Source organism: Euprymna scolopes, chromosome 2, assembly GCF_053919585.1.
Source record: "Euprymna scolopes isolate OS-2025 chromosome 2, ASM5391958v1, whole genome shotgun sequence".
Lineage (NCBI taxonomy): Eukaryota > Metazoa > Mollusca > Cephalopoda > Sepiida > Sepiolidae > Euprymna > Euprymna scolopes.
The window spans coordinates 152,523,493-152,546,974 of NC_136483.1; the positions used below are offsets into that span (position 1 = coordinate 152,523,493).

Below are 23,482 nucleotides of genomic sequence, written 5' to 3' on the forward strand. Positions count from 1 at the left end.
GAGAATTTCATGGATAAGGACTGTCGTGTGTGTGTGATGTAACCATCTCTGGGAGTGGTAGGACTCCCCATTGTGGGTAGATGGAGACTCTCTAACTACTGGAGAATGCCAGGTAGATGTACTTGTTTTATTTGTTAAGTATTATTGTATGCTCGGGCAACAGCAGCCAATCCTGCTGAAAGGAAGAGTTAAGTTACAAATTTCATTATTTTTATAAAACTGATTGTTTGGTGAAAGTGACAATTTTATGTCCTTTTGGGAGACATGATGAAATATAATTTTGTTTCTGGTGCCAGCGAGTCCCAACTCTGGGACGTCTGGTCTCTGAGTATAATACCAGACCGGGAGGTCACGGGGTTCACCTTTTCCGATCGTGAGAAACAGACCTGAGAGCGGTTGCAGATTTACAGCAGAGACACACACACACACACCCCTGAAGTGACATACTTACTGGCGATTGGTCTAAAGACCAACCGAACCTACCCCAACACCTCTGTACTAAGCGAGTCATCGCATCAAAATCGTCAGTTGGAGCTGAGATTTGAGCAAATCTGATACTAATCGAAGGGTCGTAACCCACTTCTCTCTTCCTGACCGTCGCCATCGCAACACTGAGAGTAATTAAATCTAATTGAGACTTAGTCGAGTTTTGACAAACCAACATCTGAATAATTGTATATAAGTATATTTTATACATCTATCTTGAATTACCCAGTAGAATAGATATATCTGAGTTTGCCTGTCTTTTATGTTCATGAAATTGATTCATTTCCAGTGTGACAGACCGACGAAGCAGCGACTTATCAACCCGAAGGTGAAGTGATTCCGACTAGATCGACTGAGTCCCCTGCAAAGGACGAGTACAGGTCACATTGGGGTCCGTGACCAAGGACTGACTCGTATGTGATGAAGGAATCCCTCATTTGGGGATCACCAAAAGGTCACATGTGTATATAGAGACAATAAGTGCACAGTTTCATGTCAGTGTGGAAACTGTACACACAATTATTCATGAGGAACTGAAGATGCAGAAGATTTGCAAAAAGTTTGTCCTAAGGGTGCTCAAAGAAGATCAGGAAGAAAGATGTTGTCATGAGCATCAAGACAGTTCCTCACACTCCCTATAGTCCAGACCTTGTTTCCTGTAACTTTTGGTTATTCCCTAAACTCAAAGAAAACCTTAGAGGCTGTCGTTATGAGACAATTAAGATGAAAGAGGCTGTGTCGAGGGTCATTGACATGCTCACACAAGGGGACTTCCATGAGGTTTTCCAGAAGTTATTGGAATGGTACAAAAAGTGCATTGCAGCCGGAGGAGATTACTTCTAAGGGGACTAGTTTCATTTGTGTTACCCATATGGAAAATGTCTGGAAACTTATTGAAGGCACCTTTTATTTATCATAGATTCTCTTCAAGTCTCAAAAGAAACAATTTTGTATGAAATTCAAAATACATACACACAGTCACATACACACACATATATATATATATATATATATATAGCTCATGAAATTACAAAATTTATGATATAATTAATGTTTTGTAATCATTCTCTGAAAAAAATTCAACATCAAATATCATTTACCCTTGTATACACATGTTTCAGAGATTTCTTGTTTATAATTTTCAAAAGTTGTTAGTATAAAAGTGTCCATACAAAAAATGTCTGAAAACTTATTGATGACACCTCATAACATAATACTCCTGGGTATTAGATGAAAAATCATATTCCATCAAAAAGACGTTTGTTTAAAAGATAACTATTTGAGTTGACATCATTTGTGTCAGGTTATTCCATTGATGAGATTCGTGTGTTTTAGGGAAATGTTAATACAATTTGAGAGTTGGACTTTTGACATTTTTGTAGGTGCCATTTTCAACTTTCACTACTGCAAGTTTAGAGTGATTGAGAGAAACACTGGACATCTAGGATTTCCAGTCAAAAGTAGATATATTTAGAAGACGAGCAGATTAGATCGAGATAGACCAAAGGAGTGATAAGAGTCAGAGTTGCTTCATGCGATGAAGCAGATCAGTTTAGCGAGGGAAATAAGCAGACAAATACTGAAGGGACCATAAGTCTTGATCTTGAGCAAATGGTACAATGAGGAAAGAGGTGGCTTGTTACTTTTAATGCATCTAAAACCAAGCTTTTATCTTTACATCATCAATGCTCTGATCCCCATCTGGCATCAATTGAAATGAATGGCTCTCGTCTTGGGGAGGTCTCATGTTTTGACAAGCTTCTGGGCTTGACCTTTACTCCTGATCTTAAAATGGAACACATACATTAAATCCATTGCCAAGGCCCCTGGAAAAATGGTGGGATCCTTCTATCGATCCAGTAGATATCGCACTGCTGATGCAATTCTCTATCTATATAAGAGCCAGGTACGTCCAAGGATGGAGTTCTGTTGCCACATCTGGGCAGGAGCTGCTAGAAAGGACTTATCCTGCCTTGATAGAGTTCAAAATAGACTTCATAAATGCACGCCTATGGAATTGTCCTCCGTTTTCCTGCTTTCCAGCTGACTACAATATGGTTGTCTTCAAGTCTAACGTAAACAAGTTTTTGATGAGCCATTCAATATAAGTTAACAAATTTACCGAATTTCCATTAATAACTATGACTATATTGTCCAATTTCTACTGCACACTCTAACCCTTATCCTCGAGTGACCTCTTGGCCTTGATAAGTGGCGATGATTATGTAAAATTAAAAAAAAAAATCAGAGTCTTATTTGAAAGACTGGAACATAAATCGTATGTGGATGCTAGTGGTGGGCCGCCAACAACACACACACCTGTTACCAATAATTCAAATGCTAGTAAAATGGTTGGATTATTTTACTACCCCAGGAAATACGTCACTCTTGATGCAAGCCTCAACTTATATAAAACTCAGATATAACTTACGATAGAGTACTGTGGTCATATCTGAGGAGATGTCATTCTGAAGACTTCTTTTTTTTCTTGACAGAGTACAAAGCTAATGGGGATACATCTTTTCTCATACCTACAACCTTTTTAAACAGAAGAGATGTTGCTGACTTTTCTTTAATGTATTGTTATGTTCATGGTAGCTGTCAACAACTGTCTAACTACAATTACAATGATGGTAAATAGCTTTCCTTTCTCTCTCTCTGTACAAAAACCCAAACGGAAGTTCTGTGAACAAAGTTTCTTTCCTAGAACATCTTGTCTATGAAATAAGAGTTGGCTTCCCAACCGACTACAGCATGTTCATCTTCAAGTCTAATGAAAGCAAATACACATTGAGTTGTCTTCTATGATAATTTCTCTTAAGTAATCTTCTGCCCATTCCACTATTTTCCCCCTCGGTTCCAAAGTCACCAGAGTTTAGACTATTGTTGCGGATTTGTTCTGTTGGATGAGGTGTATAGTACTGTGCAGTTCTAGGAGGCCTACCCTCTCAGGCCTTGCCTTCCCACCCTTTGAGAAGAGATTAGTTTATTGCTAATTGTCTGAGGCGCCCATATCGGGAAATACCGATGGGGATGTCGAGGCATTATTTTGTGGTCAGAATGCTTTTCATCTAGGTCGTTGGCTTTTTAAATCCCACTTTCCTGACCTTGTGTCACATCTTTCAACTGTGGGAGGGATATAAGTATACTTTCCATTTATTGTTTCCGGTTCTCCCATAGTGGTAATCATTGTCCAACTGACAATCTCTTTAATCCTTATGCTCGAGTGGCCCCTAGGGAATCATAAGTAAGAAGAAGAAAAAAAAAATGTGACGCGTTAAAAACCTTGATGTTGCATCTTATACTCACCAATTGTAGGAAACTTGTAACTGGAGTCTTGCATGGTCAGAAGTTTCCACCGTGATTATGTCTGTGCAAAAGTCTGGCCCCAAAAGCAAGCACAGGGATCGGATCATATTTGGCTTTTTGGGTTTACCACCGGAAAGACTCAGCTGTGTAAATTGCTCATCCGGTCCCAACATCACAAGGTCTGGGCCGAAGACTACCCTAAAAGAGACAAAAATACCTCGTCTTTGAAAAATTTAAAAACATGCACGATGGAAGAACGGACGTACATAAATATAATACAATTGCAGAATCTTTAGAAAATGTCCTCCTGAACATAATGTAATGGATGGTAACTTTTAATGCTTGTAAGACTAAGCTGTTTTCCTTTAACAATTACAAAAAGCCTTTTTTTTTTCTGAAAAATTTAGTTTTAAATATTTTTATATTTTGGTAACCCGAGTTACTTCTCTTATGTTTACGTTCACTGCTGAAAACAAAAACTGATAGGAGTTTGGTAGGCAAATTTTTTAAAAATATAAATACGCATGTATAAATATATATTAAAAGAGGTTTGTGTTTACTATAACCTTTTTACGCAAGTATAAATTATGTAAAACATCTGCATGAATATAATTACACGTAACACTTAACTAAAAGATGACCATCCCATGAGAAAACCGAAAAAAACTATTAAGGAATTAAGTAAAATGAATGGTTAAAAGAATATGACTTTCGAAAATATCGTCGAAAAAAGCAACCCCTCATCGTAGAAAAATGCCTAGTTAAGGGTGAAAGAATTAATGTTTTCAGCCAATTTTTCTATATTTGTTGTCCGAAGAGTCGAGCTTCAAAACAATACCGATCTTGTGAAAATACGTCGCATCTGTCGAAAGTTTTAGGTAGACATACAAACATATATACATACAAACATTTAAACAGACAAGTGAGATTTATATTATAGACTAGTGAGGGTACCCAGAGTTGCCCGAGTATTTGAAGGTGTAAAAGAAGAAAAAAAGTTTTAGTAGGCAGGCAGATTCGAACCCGTGACAAACTAATGACGCGAAGGCGAAAAAGTGAAAGAAAACGCGACATCTTACCGCTACACTACGAAGCCATACGAAGTGAAAAGCGATGTCAATCAAAAGTTGACTTGCTCGCAGATGCAGAAATGAACATTGGCTGAAGGCCAGTTCAGCTTTCCGCCGTTTCATTTCTTTGTTGGGGAAACTAAGCTCCTTCGAAAAAAGGGGAGCCTCTCCAATTGAATAGGAATTGTCTAACATTAAGGATTTTCCCCACATTGATCAAAGCTAATTGCTTTTAAGACATGCCGGCATGAAAGGTCACTGACGCCTTTGCATTTTTTGTTTTTTACAAGGTGGTTACCACTTATCAAGACCCGGAAGCCACTCGGGGATGAGAATTATTGCGTGTACAGTACGTTAATGTTGATATTTGATAAAGTGCCTACTTAAGGGGGCGGTTCATCAGGAATTTGATTTGAAGTTTTACAAAAGAGAATAGAAAACAAAAACAGAAATCGATGTAGGTGCATTTCGTCTCAGAAAGCCAATAGACAGCCTGATCTGGTAGCACCAGAACATAAGTTAGTGGTGTTTATGTGGCAGTTTGCAAGGGTGAAAAGTGTATTCTTGTGTTGCGTGTCATTAGTCATTGCTGCAGTGTTGGCCTGCTGTGTATTAGATCTAGATATATAGATTAAAACATCAAAGTTAAAAAATCTTAAAAATTAAAAAAAAAAAAAAAAAATTACATGGTCATAGTTGTACTGATTTTCTGACAAACCTGGCTTTTTTATCTTTGTAATCATAAATCTGGACGGCTGCATTGTGTGGCACTCTGTATGTCACGGCATCTGTCTTCTTTCTCTTCTTCTTAGGGGTAGTATCTGAGACCTTACCACGACAACCTCTCTCAGCTAAAGGGTCAGATTCGAGTCCTAAAAGCTCTTCAACTGCAGATGGCAATTCTTTGGACCAAAATTCTTCATTTTCATTTAAAATGTACGACATCCCAGAAACAACTCTGACCTGTGAAAAAAAAAAAAAAAAATTTGACAAATCGGTCTCTCCTAAATAGTTAAATTTGAAAATTAGCCGTTTTAAGATTGTATCGGTATTGAAATCGGAAAAATTTGTGCCTATTTCCTGATGCCAAGGACGATTCTTTAATTATATTGTTTTATTTGATTTTGTTTTTTCAAAATTTTCTACTGCTGGTAGTAATATTACATTAATAATATGTGTGTGTTTATGGTAATCGAGACAAAATAACTATTTCATAGTTAAATATTTAAAAATTTATAAAGAATCGGAATCGGTAATTGTATCAGAATCAGGAATTTAATACAGAATCTGTAATTGTATTGGAATCGGAAAAAATATTGGACTCGTCCCATCACTTATATATATATACACACACACACACACATACAAACACACTAGCTTTATACACACACTAAACAATGCCCCACGCAAACTACATTAATCTCTTAAAAATATTGGAAAAATGTTTTGGATCTGTTATATTCATGATAAAACAAAAGAATTCTCAAGCTGATAATGAAATTAAATAATTGTTTACATTTTAGAGCTTCCATACTTGAAATGTGGATGTGAACCTTTGAGGTCAACGGGTACATGACATGCTTTAATAGTGTAACAATAATCCACTCCTCAGGTGGTAGATTGGTTTTGTTTTACAGCAAACATTTTTGGGTTATTCAATGCTGAATCCAGCCATTTTGTAAAAAGTTTGTATGTTTCAAACGCTTTGTATTTTAAAATTCATGGATTTTTTTTTTTTTTTTTTTTTTTTTTTTTTACAGTCTATCTACCATGTTCAGCTTATTTAATGCAAAATCCTGTAGTTTCAGAAAAGTTTTTAATTCAAGTGTTTTTTATCTTCAAATATTTATTCATGGTGTTTAGTTTGATTGTTTTGTAGAAGAAAATTGCTTTTGATTTTGCAGAATATGATTGAGTTCTGCAAAGGGAAAAAAGCAACAATAACGTGAATGTTTGGTGCATTTTTTGTCAGAAATTCAGTATCTTAAAACTGCCTGATCTGGTAGCACCAGATGCCCTACAAATATTACCACTCTGGGCAAAAGTGGACCTGAGAGCAATGGTAACCGAGGGACGATTTCATAACCTTCACAGCCCCTAAATGAGACCTCACCTCTAGACATCTTATGGTCATACCGAAGATCTTAGCTGGTGCAGCAATCAAACTAGCTCAGGACTTCATATAAGTAGCTAGTAAGATTTGCCAACAATGTACGTGAAGTGCAATCAACTCGACAAACTCTGAAAAAATGCGATCAAAAATCAGGTAAAAACGTTTTCAAATCAACATGGTTCAGATTTGCAAGAAAATATCGTCTAGCTACAACAACTGTCAACCCCCCTCCCCCTACTCTGCCTGAAACTAAACGAAACTTCAATAACCAAGTTTCTTTTCTAGAACTACCCATCTGCAGAACATAAAACACTGGGGATGCTTCCCAGCTGACGATAACATGGTCTTTTTCAAGTCTAATCGAAACAAGTTCCCGCCCGTTCTCGAGTCCAATCAAAACAAGTTCCCGCCCGTTCTCGAGTCCAATCAAAACAAGTTCCCATTGTCAAGTCCAATGGAAACAAGTTCTCGTTTTCAAATCCAATGCAAACAAGTTTTTGTTGAGCCAACTGCATAAGTGATAAAAGTCTGCCAATTTTCATGGTCTTTTGTCATTTCTGCTAGGATCATGTCTAGTAGGCATTCAAACTCTCTCTGGAAGTATTTCTTCAAAAAATTAATGTCCAAGCCATCTCTGACTGGGTTTGTATTCATCCCTCTTTCTCCAAAGTCCATCAATATCAGTTCCTCGATTGTTCCACATTTCATCTATTCTCTTCTCATGGCTATACCATCAAAGTTTCCTCTTCTCCCTATACTGTTTGTATTTATCCTTGTTAACAAATGATTAAAAAGATAAAATTTACTAACCTTGCCCGATTTGATATCGCGTACATATATTCCTTCTGTTTCATCAAGCGCAATTGCTTTGCTCTGGTGCAAAACCTTGACCTCCACAGGAGGAACATATTCTCTTGGACCAAGAATCATCCATCTGTCGCCTGGCTGTCGGGAAACAGTTGTAGAATCCTAAAAAATAAAATAATGATATCATATACATAATTATAACTTCTGAGCAAGGGATTTTATTTAAAAAATATTAGCATGGACATCTTTGTTGTCTTCTATCGTTTTTTATATTTTCTTATATATATATATATATATATATATAAATGTATACACACACACACACACGCGCGGTGACCCCCCCCCCCAAAAAAAAAAAAACGCGCCCCAAATCTAATTAGGCACCATTTCTTAGTGTTTTGTCCAAATGAAATGAAACTTTGGTCATGACTAGTTTATTATATTCAAAACATCACATCAAAACACTAGGGTCTTTGGCCTTTTTTTCTCCGTTCTACAGCATATGTTCTAGATGGCCTCCATTTAGCTTTTGTTTTTTTTTGGTCACCCCGTATATATATATATATATATATATATATATATATATATATATATATATATATATATATATATATATAGTAATTTATAAAATATATATGGCGATTAAGCTACACTGAATATTCCGCGTTTCATCCACTCTAGGATTCTTCAGGCTTATGTGCAAATTTTGTGGTTGTCTCGTTTTTATATACGCACCTTCTATTGAGATTTTAGTTAGCCAATCAGCTTTCTAGTATCCACCGCGTACTTCCTATCAACCAATGAACATGCACTTATAGGACAATGGAAAATAGTAAGACAAGCAAACACCTGTAGAGACCTAGACGAGCCATGTAGATTATGCCTTCATGAAAAATTTGCTATCCTGTACTTTAAAGAACCCCAACATCCATTAAACTGTAGGAGAGAAATAGCGAACAACTGTGTTCACAGGATAAAATTTACTCTAGGATAGAGATACAAAATAATTTTAAAACTAACAAAAACACTAGAAAATAAACAAATAAATAAAATAAATAAACATGCATATACATAAACTACCACACACACATATATATATGTAAAACTATATAAACTAACATAAAAAATACCCTAACCTAGATTTAAAACAGGTCAAGACACTAGATATCCAGGCTAAATAGAGTACACAGAAAGAATCAGGTCAACCAGAGGTCAAATGGGCCTTTGTCCTGTAAGTGCATGTTCATTGACTAATAAGAAGGGCGAAGTGGATACTAGAAAGCTGATTGGCTAACTAAAATTTCAATAGAAGGTGCGTATATAAAAACGACAGACAACTACAAAATTCGCGCATAAGCCTGAAGAATCCTAGAGTGGATGAAACGCGAAATATTCAGTGTAGCTTAATCGCCATATATATTTTATAAATTACTAACTAACTCTAACTACGTATCGAGCACTTTTGAAGTAAATACTTAAAGTTTACGCATAAATTTATACTTTTGTATATATTAATTTTATGTGAGTAAATGTAGTTATATATATATATATATATATATATATATATATATATATATATAGAGAGAGAGAGAGAGAGAGAGAGAGAGAGAAAGAGAGAGAAAGAGAGAGAGAGAGAGAGAGAAAGAGAGAGAAAGAGAGAGAAAGAGAGAGAGAGAGAGAGAGAGAGAGAGAGAGAGAGAGAGAAAAAGATAGATACTAGCAGGCCGCCCAACGTTGCCCGACCATAAAATATGCATAAATATAATATTTTAATTAATGCAGAATTCTTATTATAAACAGAAATACTGCAGATATTACACGTAATATTAAATTCTTTAAAAAAATGAAGTAATATATAAAAAAGGAAAGAACCTGAGACATGTGCATGTGAGTATTATGTTTTTTCTAAACTTTTTGTAAGTAAAAAAAAAAATACACGAGCTGAGATCGAAACCAAAACCTAAAGGCAATGAATCAAGTATGTAATCATTAGGCTAGCTTTACACGATCTTTAAAAAGTGTTTTTGAGCTTACTTATTCGTAACATAAATAATCTGTCATGTGAACAATTCACGCATGCGCATTTGTGAAACAGTTGACAAACAAATACAAATCTAATGACCCTTAAATAACAATTTTTCAATTTTAACCTCTTAGCAGCACTTTTTTCCCGGATGAAAACTGATTAAAAAGTTTTCCACTGAATATCCTACATACCCAATAAAACTTTCAAGTCTGTAGATCAAATATTTATTGAGTTTATAGGTTGAGAAGTGCTCTCACATATACACACAAGAAAAAACAAATAAAAATAATAGTGTATATATATATATATATATATATATATATATATATATATACTGTGGAAGCAAAATCAAGACTTTGTTGATAGCAACAAAAAGTGTATTTCATTTTACGTTACAATTATTTCTATGCCCAGTCGAACAATTTCAAACATTATACCGTTTGAAAATTTTCCAAAACCAGCATTTTTTCAGACTTTATGAATAAACACTTGACAATAGAGCATTTTTGAAGAGAAAGAAAAGAGAAAAATTCCCTTAACGGGAAAAGCATCTAAAACCAAGCTCCTATCTTTACATCATCAACGCTCTAATCCCCATCTGGCATCAATTGATATGGGTAGCTCTCGTCTAGGGGAAGTTCCATGTTTTGATAAGCTTCTGGGCTTCACCTTTACCCCTGACCTGAAATGGAATACGTACATCAAGTCAGTTGCCAAGTTCGCTAGAAAAATGGTAAGATCCTTCTACCACTCCAGAAGATATCTCACCCCTGATGCAATTCTCTATCTGCATAAAAGCCAAGTACGTCCAAGGATGGAGTACTGCTGCCACATCTGAGCAGGAGCTGCTAAAAACAGCCTATCCTGCCTTGACAGAGTACAAAATAGGTTTTGTGGCTTAATGGGTGATGCCCTTTTCTCTTCCCTGCAACCTCTCTCCCACAGGAGAGACGTTGCGAACATGTCTTTGTTTTATCGTTACTACCATGGCAGTTGCTCATCTGAATTCCAATCTCTGGTCCCCCCCCCCTCGCCAATCGTTCATGATAAACACCTGCCTAGCTGAAACCACTATCAAAAATTTTCCCCACTCCTTATCTGTGCCTAAATCAAAATGTAGATTCCATGAACAAAGCTTCTTTCTTAGAAGTGCACGCCTGTGGAACTGTTCCGGTTGCCTGTTTCCCACCTGACTACAACCTGGATGTCTTCAAGTCCAATGTGAACAAATTCCTGATGAACCGCCTCCTTAAGACAATTTATCAGATCTCCAACACTAACATACTGTACACACAATAACCCTTATCCCCGAGTGGCTTCCGGCGGGCCTTGATAAGTGGTGACTACCTTGTAAAAAAAAAAAAAAAGCATGTGAGAAACATTTACCTTTGCTGTAGTTATGGAACAGCCCATTTAAATATTAATATATCGCCTAATTTTCGTATCTTTATTTTAACAGAGTCATGAGAAGTTTTCATAGAAAACCCCAAGCCATTTAAAAATTTTTTTTTTTATATATCCCATTCGTTGAGTTCCTAAATTAGATCTTGCTGTTTCTTTATTTCCCAATAACTAATTTTTTTATAAAAAGAGTTTTTTTAATTTTTATTTCTATATTTATAGTAGCAATAACGTTACGGTTAATTTTAGTTTCCTATTAGTGGCAAGTACTGTTTACAGATTATCGTTATTGGAGTACTTAGAGATAAGACCATTTTAGGTTTAAAGTTTAATTGAATATGAGAATAAATAAAAAGGCTGTATTATATAAGTCCTTGTACAATAATTCGAGTGAGGTTTTCTAATCTATTATTATTTAATGTTTTAAAATTTATTGTTATTCTACTTGAATGTTTTCATATAGTTTCTAAAGACAATTATGAAGGGAGATAATCCAATTATGTTAATTGCTACTAGTTAATTCTGTTGGAAACTGAGTCGAATTTTTATTTCCTATAACAGTTAAAGGGAGATAATTCAGGCCGTTTGATGTTTTCGGTTCATTGATTACTAGAAGGCGTCTATGATTTAATAATTAATTTAATCAGACAGATCCACAACATGTTACAGTGGCTTATTTAACAAATTAAGGATATAAATGATGTTTTTAATCTTAAAAAATTGTTTTTTACCCATGGGTCATACCCACATCTGTTATTAATCACTTATACTGCTCATGTCTTATAATTCGTGTGTTATATTCTTGGGTATCTAAATAAAATATTGTATATCCACTAATTATTATTCTGACAGCAAAACCACCCAATAGCTACAAATGTGTTTCACTCCGATGAGAAGATGTCTACTCCTGCATTTATGGGTAAAAACATTTAGAACAGGGAGTGAAGTAAGAAAATAAGTAAATCAGCATGGATTTTACCAACTTAAGATGTCAGATGACAAAATCAATTAAACTAATTTTCAGCTCCCAATATTGCTAATTTAATTTTTAATAAAAAATAGTTTGTTAAGTTGTTTTATTGATTTGAAGAGGGTATCACTTATTTCACCATCAATACTGCTACAACTGAATACAAAAATGCTCACCGTTATGGAGAAAAATTTCATTTTTAGATGAGCTTTATACTATATTTATATTTCTTACCCAATTTAGAAAAATAGAAACTATATTCGCATGTTAGATTTTGATCCTTCATTTAGATTATAACAATTCTAGCTATTTAACTCTACCTTAAAATTTAATCCTAGCAACCGATGATCCTTATTGTTGTAAAAAGTTATACCTCAGTTACATTTAAGGTGTGATAGCAGAAATCTATTCCTGTGAAGACATCCCTGTATGACATCTAGTCTTTTGTTCAAAATTTCCTCTTTGGAATTCACTATATAGAAGGCTTCCAATAAACATAGATTGCACCTTTTTGATTTCCCGGGGCTGTACTTCCTCCCGTGTCTACTACTGACCATTTTAATTCAAAATTTTCATTATTTCTGTTAAGTTCCCTAATCCAATCACCCAATGCAGTTGTATTCCTTTTTGTTTTTAATGCTGATTTTTACACCCCACCCCACTATCGTTTACGCCATCCCTATTAGTTTCTATCTCAGGTTCCTTTTTAAATGATACTACGTGGTTTCTATATCTGTCCTTAAACACTGTTCCCGTGGCTCCCAGATATATCTTCTTAGTATTGTCGGTTTTTATCTCGCATTTATACACTATTTCCCATCCAACGGACAATTTCTAGGTATTCTGCAATTACATTTTCTGTTTAGGATACTTTCGTTTGATTTTTCGTTTCTTTTTTTCTTTCTCTTCAAAAATGCTCTATTGTCAAAAGTGTGTTTATTCATAAAGTCTGAAGAAATGCTGCTTTTGGAAAATTTTCAAGCGATATGTTTGAAATTGTTCGACTGGACATGGAAACAATTGTAACGTAAAATGGAATACACTTTTTGTCGTAAAATGAAATACACTTTTTGTTTGAAGTTTTGATTTTGCTTCCACAGTATATAAATGCTCAATTATAAAATATGATAATTTTGTAGCTTACTCCTTAAGTCAACTCTTTCTGGCTTAAAACTCATTGGTATATGAAAACTTACTGAATTACACGAACTCAGTATATTACATAGAAGTTATATATATATATATATATATATATGTGTGTGTGTGTGTGTGTCTGAATGTCATTTCTTTATTTTGTTTGTGATATTTTTGAACGAATTGAATTATTGATATGAAAGAGCATTTTACCTTAATGCTAGTTGGGAATAACTTTTCCTTAACTAATGTGATGCTTCAAATGAGGGAGCGACACATGCACACACACATATATATATATGTATGTGGAGAGAACCAAGAAGAATTAGAGAACTTCTTTAGAAAGGGACTTAGCAGAAGAGGAGAGGAGGTGCTGGGTAATAGATAAGAAATGTGACATCTAGCGATAAGGACATTAAAATAATTTCGATTAGAGGCATTAGACTTCGAAATACCTAGGTATAAAGAGCATATATATCCTGTATACCTAATGATGCAATCTCTATTGCATGAACAATTAAATTCATATGCATTAGCATATATATTTATATCGTTATTTTAGCATATATATTTATATATATATCGTTATTTTAGCATATAAATTTATACTGTAATTTTTTTTTTCACTTTTTCCTTTTGTATATAAGCTCCACCTCAAATGTTGAGCTTTTTATTATCCTGATAAGTTGCCTTTTAAAAGAATTTCTCTAATTCTTGGTTCCATATATATATATATATATATATATATATATATATATATATATATATATATATATAGAAAATTTCAAAAATTCTATTTACCACTAATCCAGTAGGCTTTTCTACAGACTTTCCATGGGATGAGGTGATGTATTTATTTTTTCATTTTTGATTCTTTCAGCTGGACTTATCCACAAATCAGGGACCGGAATTACCTTACCGGGTTCGAGCTGATAACTAATCTGCTTCCCTTTCCACACCTATTTATATGGCACCTCAACCCATTCTAGATTATTGCAGAACCCTCTGGGACCTTCTAGATCCTTCTAAAATTTCTATGGCTATACTGTGGCTTTTAAGCTATTTCGTGAATGAAAACTATGGGGATTTGATTATTAGTACCGCCTAGAATACTTTAGTACACATTTTTAACTGTTTTATTGATTTTTTTATTATTATTTTATAGAAATGCTCCCCCGTAACATAGGCCATTAATACTTGTGAATATCCATAAACGTCTGATGACTAAATTCAGTCAATATGCGTATTTTTAGCGATAAATAACGGAAAATATTTAATACAACACAAATCACTGGGATCTATCAGGACCCGGTTAGTCCACAAAAAGTTAACAAAGAAAAACAAAAAACAAAACAAAAAAATTTACCATTGAAGTATCCGAAAAGGCTTCGACAGCAGAACAGATTAATGCTTCATCTTCATGGAGAACGTACAAATCTTGTATTCCATTTAATAAAGATTCTCCAGGCATCAGGAAAAATGACTTCTCTCCCTTGAATAAAATGAGCATCAAGAAATTAATTTAGGAAAAATAAATTTCAATAACCAGTTAAAAAAAATCATGAAGCCTGTATTGAAGCTCATAAAATAATCTGTGGGTTACACCTTATTGTATATCGGAATGAACCCATTTTCAATATACAAATTGAACACAAGCATAAACATCGGTTTGGTTTGCATTTCTGAATTTTGAGATGAGGATTGGTTATTCATATTATTTGGATTCTTTGGAACAAGGTTCTCATCTTGAGTGTCATTTTCACAATGTTTCAGTCGATGTAAAAGGTCGGAGGTTATACTGATTGAAACGTGAAAATGATAATCAAGATGAGGACAGTAGTCTGAAGAATGATTTGGTTTGGTTTTATTTGCTTACCTACGAGGGCATAGTAAGACACAGGGTCGAAAATTAAAACTGCCTCAGTGTAGAAAGGGTTTTCTTCCAACCAATAACCGAATAGATATTATACTTTAATAATAAAATAAAACGAGATCACAAGTTCCTATTTACTTGTCTCGCCACAAATGCAAAGTTAGATACAAAAACCGTTTTTAATGTGGGAAAAACTCAGCTTCCCAAAAAGGGACACTCTGGATTGAAACAGAAATAAAAATTGTCGTAATCTGGAACGAGCCTTTACCTCACTGATCAAGGACAGAAAAGATGAAGTGCAAGTATCAGGACAGGTACCACACCTAGCTCCTAGCCAAAAGGCTATCGTTAATGCTGATCATGTTAATCACAAAAAGAATCACAGTGACCTCCAAGGCTATTAAATTCCTTGACAGAAAATGACTGCTTCTTCAGGCATCTGGGTGCATTTTTCCAATGAAGTGTATGCCATTTTATTGTGAGGGAAATGTTTCTTCTGCTTCCAGTTTATTCAGAAACCCGAAAGTCGTCTGCTGCTTCTATTTCAAAAGTCCTATTTCCATTGACTAATCAAAACCCTCAACCAAATGATTTTAAACATAAAAAATAAAAATACCCTCCACTCTTCATTATAACCCCCCCCCCCAAAAAAAAAAAAAAAAAATTACATAAATATTTAAAAAAAAAAAAAAAAAAAAAAAAGCACAATTTTTAACAAAATAAATTGCATTTTTATTTTTTTGCTAGCAGTTCTCGACAGCTGTCAGTCATGTCCGCGATCACCGCTCGGCTTTTTTTTTTTTTTTTTTTACCGGTTCTCGTCAGTTGAAAAGTCTTGAATTAATTATGATCAATTCTCTACAGGGTATAACCTATTTTCATTTGACACATTGACATCCTTCATCACCGTCATCATTATTAATGTACCTATCTTTTACTTAACTATTTTTAGGCCACATTTTAATGATATCAACATATTTTCACAACATATTAATTTGACTGAACTTGATCGCATGCTGAAAGGTGTCAACTTGATCTACGGTGTTGCATATAAAAACAGATTCTTGATACGACTGAATGGAGATTTGGTTTGATTTGGTTTTACAACATCAGTTCATTTCAAATTATTTAATGCTGAACCCAGCCATCTTGCTAAAAGTTTTTTCTGTTTCAAGTTGTTTATATCTTCAAATATTTATTCATGGTGTTTAGTTTGGTGGTTTTGTTTGACAGCACATCAACTTTTTTCGGGTTATTTTATGCAAAGTCATTTTGGTAAAAGTTTATGCCTGAAGTTCATCATATCTTCAAATATTTATTCATAGTGTTTGGTTTGTTTTGGTTGTTTTATAGAAGAAAATTGTTGATTTTGTTTTGGGCTTTGCAGAACATGATTGAGTTTTGCAAAGAGAAAGGAAAAATAAAATAACGATAGGTGCATTTTAGATCAGAAAGACAGTATCTTCAGACTATCTGATCTGGTAGTACGAGATTGAGGAAGTACGAGTACATACTAAGATGCACAGTAGGATGTAATTGAATATATTAAGAAAGCTGGTGTAGTCGATAGCTTGGTGGGTTGTGCAATAAAAATGAACAGATTGAGAGTCTTGAAATCGGAAAAATAATAAAGATGATATATACATGTGGTTCCACAAAACTGTTTGAAATTTACAGCGAGAGTGTGTCATCGGTTCAAAATACACTGTAACCGATAGGAAAGATTTCCTACGAGACATTTGCAAAGAGTTTTTCTTAGGCATCCCCAGATTAGTGTTGGGACGATTAATCGGAATCAGAGATCGGAAAAATTGGAACATTTTGGGGTATTGGAATCGGTATAAAAAAATCTGTGCCTATTTTACGATGCCAAAAACGATTTTTTAATTATTTTTTTTTTAATTTGATTTTGTTTAAAACAAACTCTTCCACTGCTGGTAGTAATGAAAAAATGATAAATATTTATTGATTTTAAACTATCAGTAAAGCTAAAATCTAGAGATCAGTCCCACAAGTGTGTTTTTACGTTTAAGAAAATATCTGCACATTTAACATGTGTTTTTATGGTAATCAGGAAAACAATTTTATAGTTAAATATTTACAGATTTATAAAGAATCGGAATCTGTAATTGTATTTGAAGTCAGGAAAAATATTGGAATCGTCTGATCACGACCCCAGATAACTGAAAATCCTAAAAAGCAGACAAAAAAACATTTGCAATAAAATAATAACCCTCTTTAAAACAGTAACATATCTTATAATTTTTTTCGTATCCCCTTACCCCAAAATAACTATTTGGGATTGTGTCTAACAAGGGACTGTGAGGAGTTGAGCAACAAGATGTTTGTTCACATTTCATTTAAACTTCTGTAGGTTAATACAGCTGAAACTACTGTCAATTTTCCCAACTCTTTATCTGTGCCTAAATCCAAACGTAGATTCCATGAGCAAAGCTTCTTTCTTAGAACTGCACGCCAGTGGAACTCTCTGCCGCTTGCCTGCTTCCCACCTGACTACAACTTGGACGTCTTCAAGCCCAACATAAACAAACTCCTGACAAACCGCCCCCTTAAGTAAGACACTATCAAAACCCCCAATACTAATGATTACAACAATGCTATCTCATTGATTACTGTACACGCAATAACCCTTATCCCTGAGTGGCCTTCGGGCCATGTAAAAAAAAAAAAAAAAAAAAAAAATACAGTCAGGAAACAGGGAATTACAAAGTCTAGCAGTCTGAGGGAAGAAACCATTACAGTAGAAGGTGTTCTAGCATCTAGGGACGTCAAACAGTGGAAGGGTTAAATTTTGCTGCTTGTCAGGTTGGTCGGGGGTAATTATGTCGAGGGGACACAAGTGCTATGAGGTCATCAGAGCACATTCTATTAATATTTCAAATAATATTTAAAACATTAGTATATATGTTTATTATTACATAAGATGTTTTCCGACTGTCGAGAAAAATATTGTTTTCGAAATGTCTGGATATAAGGGATTATAACTTGCTTGAATATAAAAAAGAAAAGACAATATGTTCAACTTAGAATAATATCTTTGTTTATTTGCCTTTCTGGTACCAAAGGTACTTAGGCTTTTATGCATTTTTATTCTCATATTTATACTAGTTAGCATGTCGCAGAATGGATCTTGTAATCTTATTAAATTTACTTATATATATATATATTACTAGCATCGGTGCCCGGCGTTGTTTGGAGGTGTATGCTGAGCAAAAAAAAAAAAAAAAAAAAAAAAAAAAAAAAAAAAAAAAACGGTCAATTTTTTTAAACTTTGACGTCCTATTATGACCCCTTAAAATTTATTGTTTTGGTCTCAAATTACATTATTAAGTTAGATCCATGTCCAAGGAACCTATATATAAAATTTCAAGTGTTTAGACTCAAAATTGTCGGAGGAGTTTGGTAGAGTTCTCAAAGGTCAAATCATTGAATTTTGACCCCTTAACAGCGAAATTTCTGGCCGAGAACCGATCACATAGATATTCCCAAATCTCAGTACCCTGTATATAAAATTTCGAGTCTGTAGACTGAAAATTAACAGAGTTATTGCGAATGAAAATGTACATAGACACACAGACACGTTCACTTTTATAGATATATAGATTAGTATTTTATTTATTTATTTATTTTTATATATTAGTATAAATAGTAACCGTATTATTCCATGTTTTCTTATTGGGGAAGTGGTATTATCCGCTGAGGAGCCATGTATTTAACAGCTATCCTGTTTTTAAGTCTCCGAAACAGCTACATGGTAGACAGCTGGGGATCTCCGTTTTCTATTTTAAAAATTTTAGTTAAGGTTTTCTTTTTTCATCCTTATATAGTTAAATTCTTTTTTATAATTGAAAACGTTTGAGAAATCGACTCATGCAAATGTTAAGTCTATTTCTATTTAAAAATTTTAGTTTTTTTTTTTTTTCTTCTCTCCTTATATAAATGAATTCTCTTTTGTAATTATAAACTTTTTAGACGTCGGATTATGTAGGTGCTAAGTTTGCGATAGGTTAAATTTAGTTTCTTTTTTTCTGAGAATTTAAACTGCATTCTTTATCTTTACATTCTTTTTACTCAAAGCTTCTGTAGACTATATATATATATATATATATATATATATATATATATATATATATATATACTAGCAAAAGTACCCATCGTAGACTGGGTTCAAAAACAGCCTACAGAAAATTGACTCTGATTTATGAAAGTATGATAGGTTATGAAAAGGAATGATTGTAAAAAGATAGCTTCGAATTTTGGGGTATCAAAACCAAAGCAAAATATGATGAAAGTAAAAATAAAATATATAAACCCCATAATTTATTATACCATACCTGTTCATGCTGAAACACTTATCACAATATTCTGTGGATCTATATTAAAAAACCTTGTTAAACTTTGTGACATATTTCCATTCTATGGAGGTCAGGCCCGAACGAACACACCATAATTTTATTATACCATATTTCTTCAAACTGAAACAATTATCAAAGTATACTTTCTCAGATAGATATGAAAAGTCTCTATTAAAGTTTGTGCCTATTTCCATTCTATGGAGGCCGGGTATGAACACAGACCCCACAATTTTATTATACCATCCTTATTTAAGTTAAAACATACTTATCAAAGTATTCTTATGTACATCTATATCAAAAACACTTGTAAACGTTTTTTTTAATTTTAAATTTTTATTTCTATACTTTGTGGACCAGGCGCGTACGCAGACCCCACAATTTTAATGAATCATCATTATGCCAGATCAAACATACCCATTCCTGTCTCGATACATCTTCTATCATATGTGATCAGTTTTTTATAATAGTCAACCATATAGGAGCCTATTCGTGACCAGACACACACAGACGTTCAGCTTTATATTTTATATATGTCTAAAAAAGCTTTGACTCACTGTTTGTAAACAAAACGGTTTGGGCACTATAAAAGTGGTAGACGAATGTTTGTTTTGAATAAACATTTGTGGAAGTTATTTAGGAGCGCTGCTCCTGTGGGTCGATGGGTAGAACAGCCGACTGTCAATGCAATGGTCCTAGGTTCAATCCTCGGCTTGGGAGAGATACTAATCTAGATGCACTGATGAGTTGTGATACAACGAAACAGTACTGTATGTAGATGACTACAAAATATATTTCAACTTTATCTTTAACTTTTTATATATGAAATGATCTTGTTTCTCCTCCTTCGATTCAGTACCCATAGGATTATAAACAGGCGCTATATATGATTCTAATATGATCACAATTCCTGCCAATAACTGATGTGCTTTTTCAAAAATTAAGTCACTTATATTGGATGTATTATATAGGGGGGTGAGAGAGATGGAAAGAAAAGGTTTCCTTCATCACGTCTTACCTTTACAAGCTTCTTCTTTCCAAGTTGTGGCTTTCCATGATCATCAACGGGATCCAAAATGACACAGTATTGTCGATTAGTTAAAGTAGTGATGGGAATCACACCAACCACCTTTAAAAAAAAAATAGGAACACAAAAAGTTAAAGAGCTTGGTACATGATTGGAGAAAACTCAGAATATGAAAATCTATCTTCATGTTTTGTGTGGCTTTGCAAAATATATTATTATCATAGTATTATTATATTTCAAAATATATTATTATCATAGTATTATTATATTGCAAAATATTATATTATTATTATTATTATTAAAGCTGAAGCTAAGAGGCCACACTGCCTCAAATGCTTTGTTTGCCAATTTGGTAGAAACGTTGCTTGATCTTCAAGTATTCAGTTTTATATTCACTACCATTGGAAAGAGAAGGAAGTAGAAAAGGACAAGAGAAAAGACGGAAAATAATAGAAGGGTGAGAAAAAGCAAAGAGACAGACATACAGACAGACAGAAGAGAGACAGACAGAGAGAAGAGAGACAGACAGACAGAAGAGAGACAGACAGACAGTAAAAGATTTCCTCGTCAGTGAATATTTAGAATTGATCGCTGACATTTGTTTTTGACGTTTTCGCATAGAATCTATTTTGGTTTGATGTTGAAAATCCGACAAACTTAACTGTATATATTAGTTGTTGTTGGTTTTAACTTATTATTCATGGTACCAATTTATGTGTCAAACACTGGATTAAATATTCTGTGTAATATCCAGAGTAGATTCTATTTAAACTATGAGATCCTGATAGGTATCACCCCTCTAAGAGAGGATCTAGGGATAATGGTAATTAAAGGGTGATTTCATGTACCAATTGGAGCTTTCCAATGAGTAATCTATTGCATATTAAGTTATTTGTTAGACTTACCTCTTCATAGACATTTGGAATATGAGTCTCCGTGTCCTTCATAGTTATTAACCATTCTTCTCCACTTTTTCTTGCTATATTGAAGTCATCAGTAAAGGTCTTCAATGCTCGCATGTGAAGAGCTTTCTGAAAGAAACAAAAAAGGAAGGGTTGCATAAAAGTATATAAATTTAAGTAGACATAAATCTACCAATTTCTGATGGGCATAAGTTTAGAGATTTCACACAAAATCTAAAGATTTGGGGAATGAGGCTAGCAAAAAAAAAAAAAAAAAAAAAAAATTTGGAACCCGATTCCATTCTTCAACTGTTATGTTCTGTCCAGTTCTTTACTGGTTCTAAAATGTGCAAAATCTGTTGCAGGAAAAAATTAAGAATCGAACTTGCACTTCATTGTGGTAGAATGCCAATAGTCTTTTAGCATACTCAATCTTATACATACAATCAACTGCCCAGCCCCCGCTGGAGGGAGTAAATAATGGCACATCTATTTACTTCGGCTAAGTTTTACTCTCTTTTTTCTTGATCGGTAACAATTCTGAATTTTTCCTTTAAACACATTCCTCAAATGAATCAAATAACTCCAAAGACAAACATTAAAAATGTTATTTTCGTTTTTTTTTTCTCAACCTTTAAATTATAACAATCACAGTCACAATACAAATTCTTATTTACTAATCTGCTTTTCCGGTAACCTCAGGATGATCTCATTCCACACTTTTAATTAAAGTCAATGTATCAATTTTTATTAACTTTTCAGCTTTTTGAGAAGATCTTTCCTGCCTGGTTGTCACTTATAACAGGAGATCTCTGAATTCATATCCAAAATGCTAAAAAGAAGAGTACCATCTAATGTCATTTATGATTGATTCCCGGTTGTATTCTCTTGTTCTCATCTCCCTTGCAATACTGTGTGGAAGATTTGACTATTTAGTGAACTTTACTCGATGTAGTAGAAATATTAGCAACGAATGTAGCTCCTACTCCGTGAAAAAGGAAAAAAAAAATCCTGTGCCGGTGTATGCACTAATATTTTTATTCATATAAAACTAGCAGGACCTGTGGAAATTCCACAGTGGCGTCTTTCATATGTAATATATTGCTGCCGGGCATTCCGTGGACGTTCAGCTGGAATGGAGATCCCACGATATTATTGTAGCCTTTTTATTAAAACTGTAAAAGTATTTATCTCAGTAAAATCTAGTATCAGAATATATCTGATTATCACAGTTTATCTTCAATATTCTTATAGTAGTCTGTGACATATTTCCATTGTATGGACGCTTGGTGTGAATGGAAACCCACAATATCATTATATAATCCTTAGACAGAACAGATACTACCCTCGGATCCTAGCCAGAAGACCAAGATGGTATATTTTAGTTTCATGTTTGGCCCAAAAGAGAAATTTTTATTCATTTAAGTTTTTTTCTTACATTGCGTCTGCGGTGATCGGGAGATCCTATTTATTAAAAAGAAGGATAAAAGTTGATAACATACTACGAACATTAAATGAACATATTTATTAGTGATGTGACAATTCTAATATTTTTACAGATTCCAATATAATTCTCGATTCCGATACAATTACCGATTCCGATTCTTTATAGAACTTTAAATATTTTAACAGAGTTGTTATTCGTCCCGGTTACCATGAAAACACATGCTAAATGCGTAGATATTTTCTCAAACGTAAAAACAAACTTGTAGATCATCTATAGATTTTTAGTACTTTTTAAAAATCAATAAATATTTTTTTTTTTTTTAACATTTCTACCAACAGTGAAAGATTTTGTTTTAAACAAAATCAAATAAAACAGACAGTAAAAAGAATCGTTTTGGGCATCGGAAATTAGGCACATATTTTTCCGATTTCGATATATGTCAAAAGTCTCGATTTTTCCAATTCGTGAATCCGATTAATCGCCCCAACACTAGTATCTATATATTAAGTTAATGTTCGTAGAATGTTATCTACTATCCTTCCTT

The 23,482-nt window shown here is 33.8% G+C and overlaps 1 protein-coding gene across 3 annotated transcripts in view; it reads right to left on the minus strand.

Moving 5' to 3' along the window:
• Positions 1 to 23,482, minus strand: part of LOC145297742 (major vault protein-like) — an 84,976-nt gene that overhangs the window by 14,900 nt on the left and 46,594 nt on the right. For all 3 annotated transcript variants that reach the window (XM_080143979.1, XM_080143969.1, XM_080143987.1), the window contains exons 6-11: positions 21,495 to 21,620; positions 20,581 to 20,691; positions 14,683 to 14,808; positions 7,789 to 7,947; positions 5,584 to 5,828; positions 3,796 to 3,993 (exon numbers count right to left, since the gene is read on the minus strand). In XM_080143979.1, the coding sequence (XP_080000105.1) occupies positions 3,796 to 3,993; positions 5,584 to 5,828; positions 7,789 to 7,947; positions 14,683 to 14,808; positions 20,581 to 20,691; positions 21,495 to 21,620 (965 nt within the window). The remainder of the gene's footprint in view (positions 1 to 3,795; positions 3,994 to 5,583; positions 5,829 to 7,788; positions 7,948 to 14,682; positions 14,809 to 20,580; positions 20,692 to 21,494; positions 21,621 to 23,482) is intronic.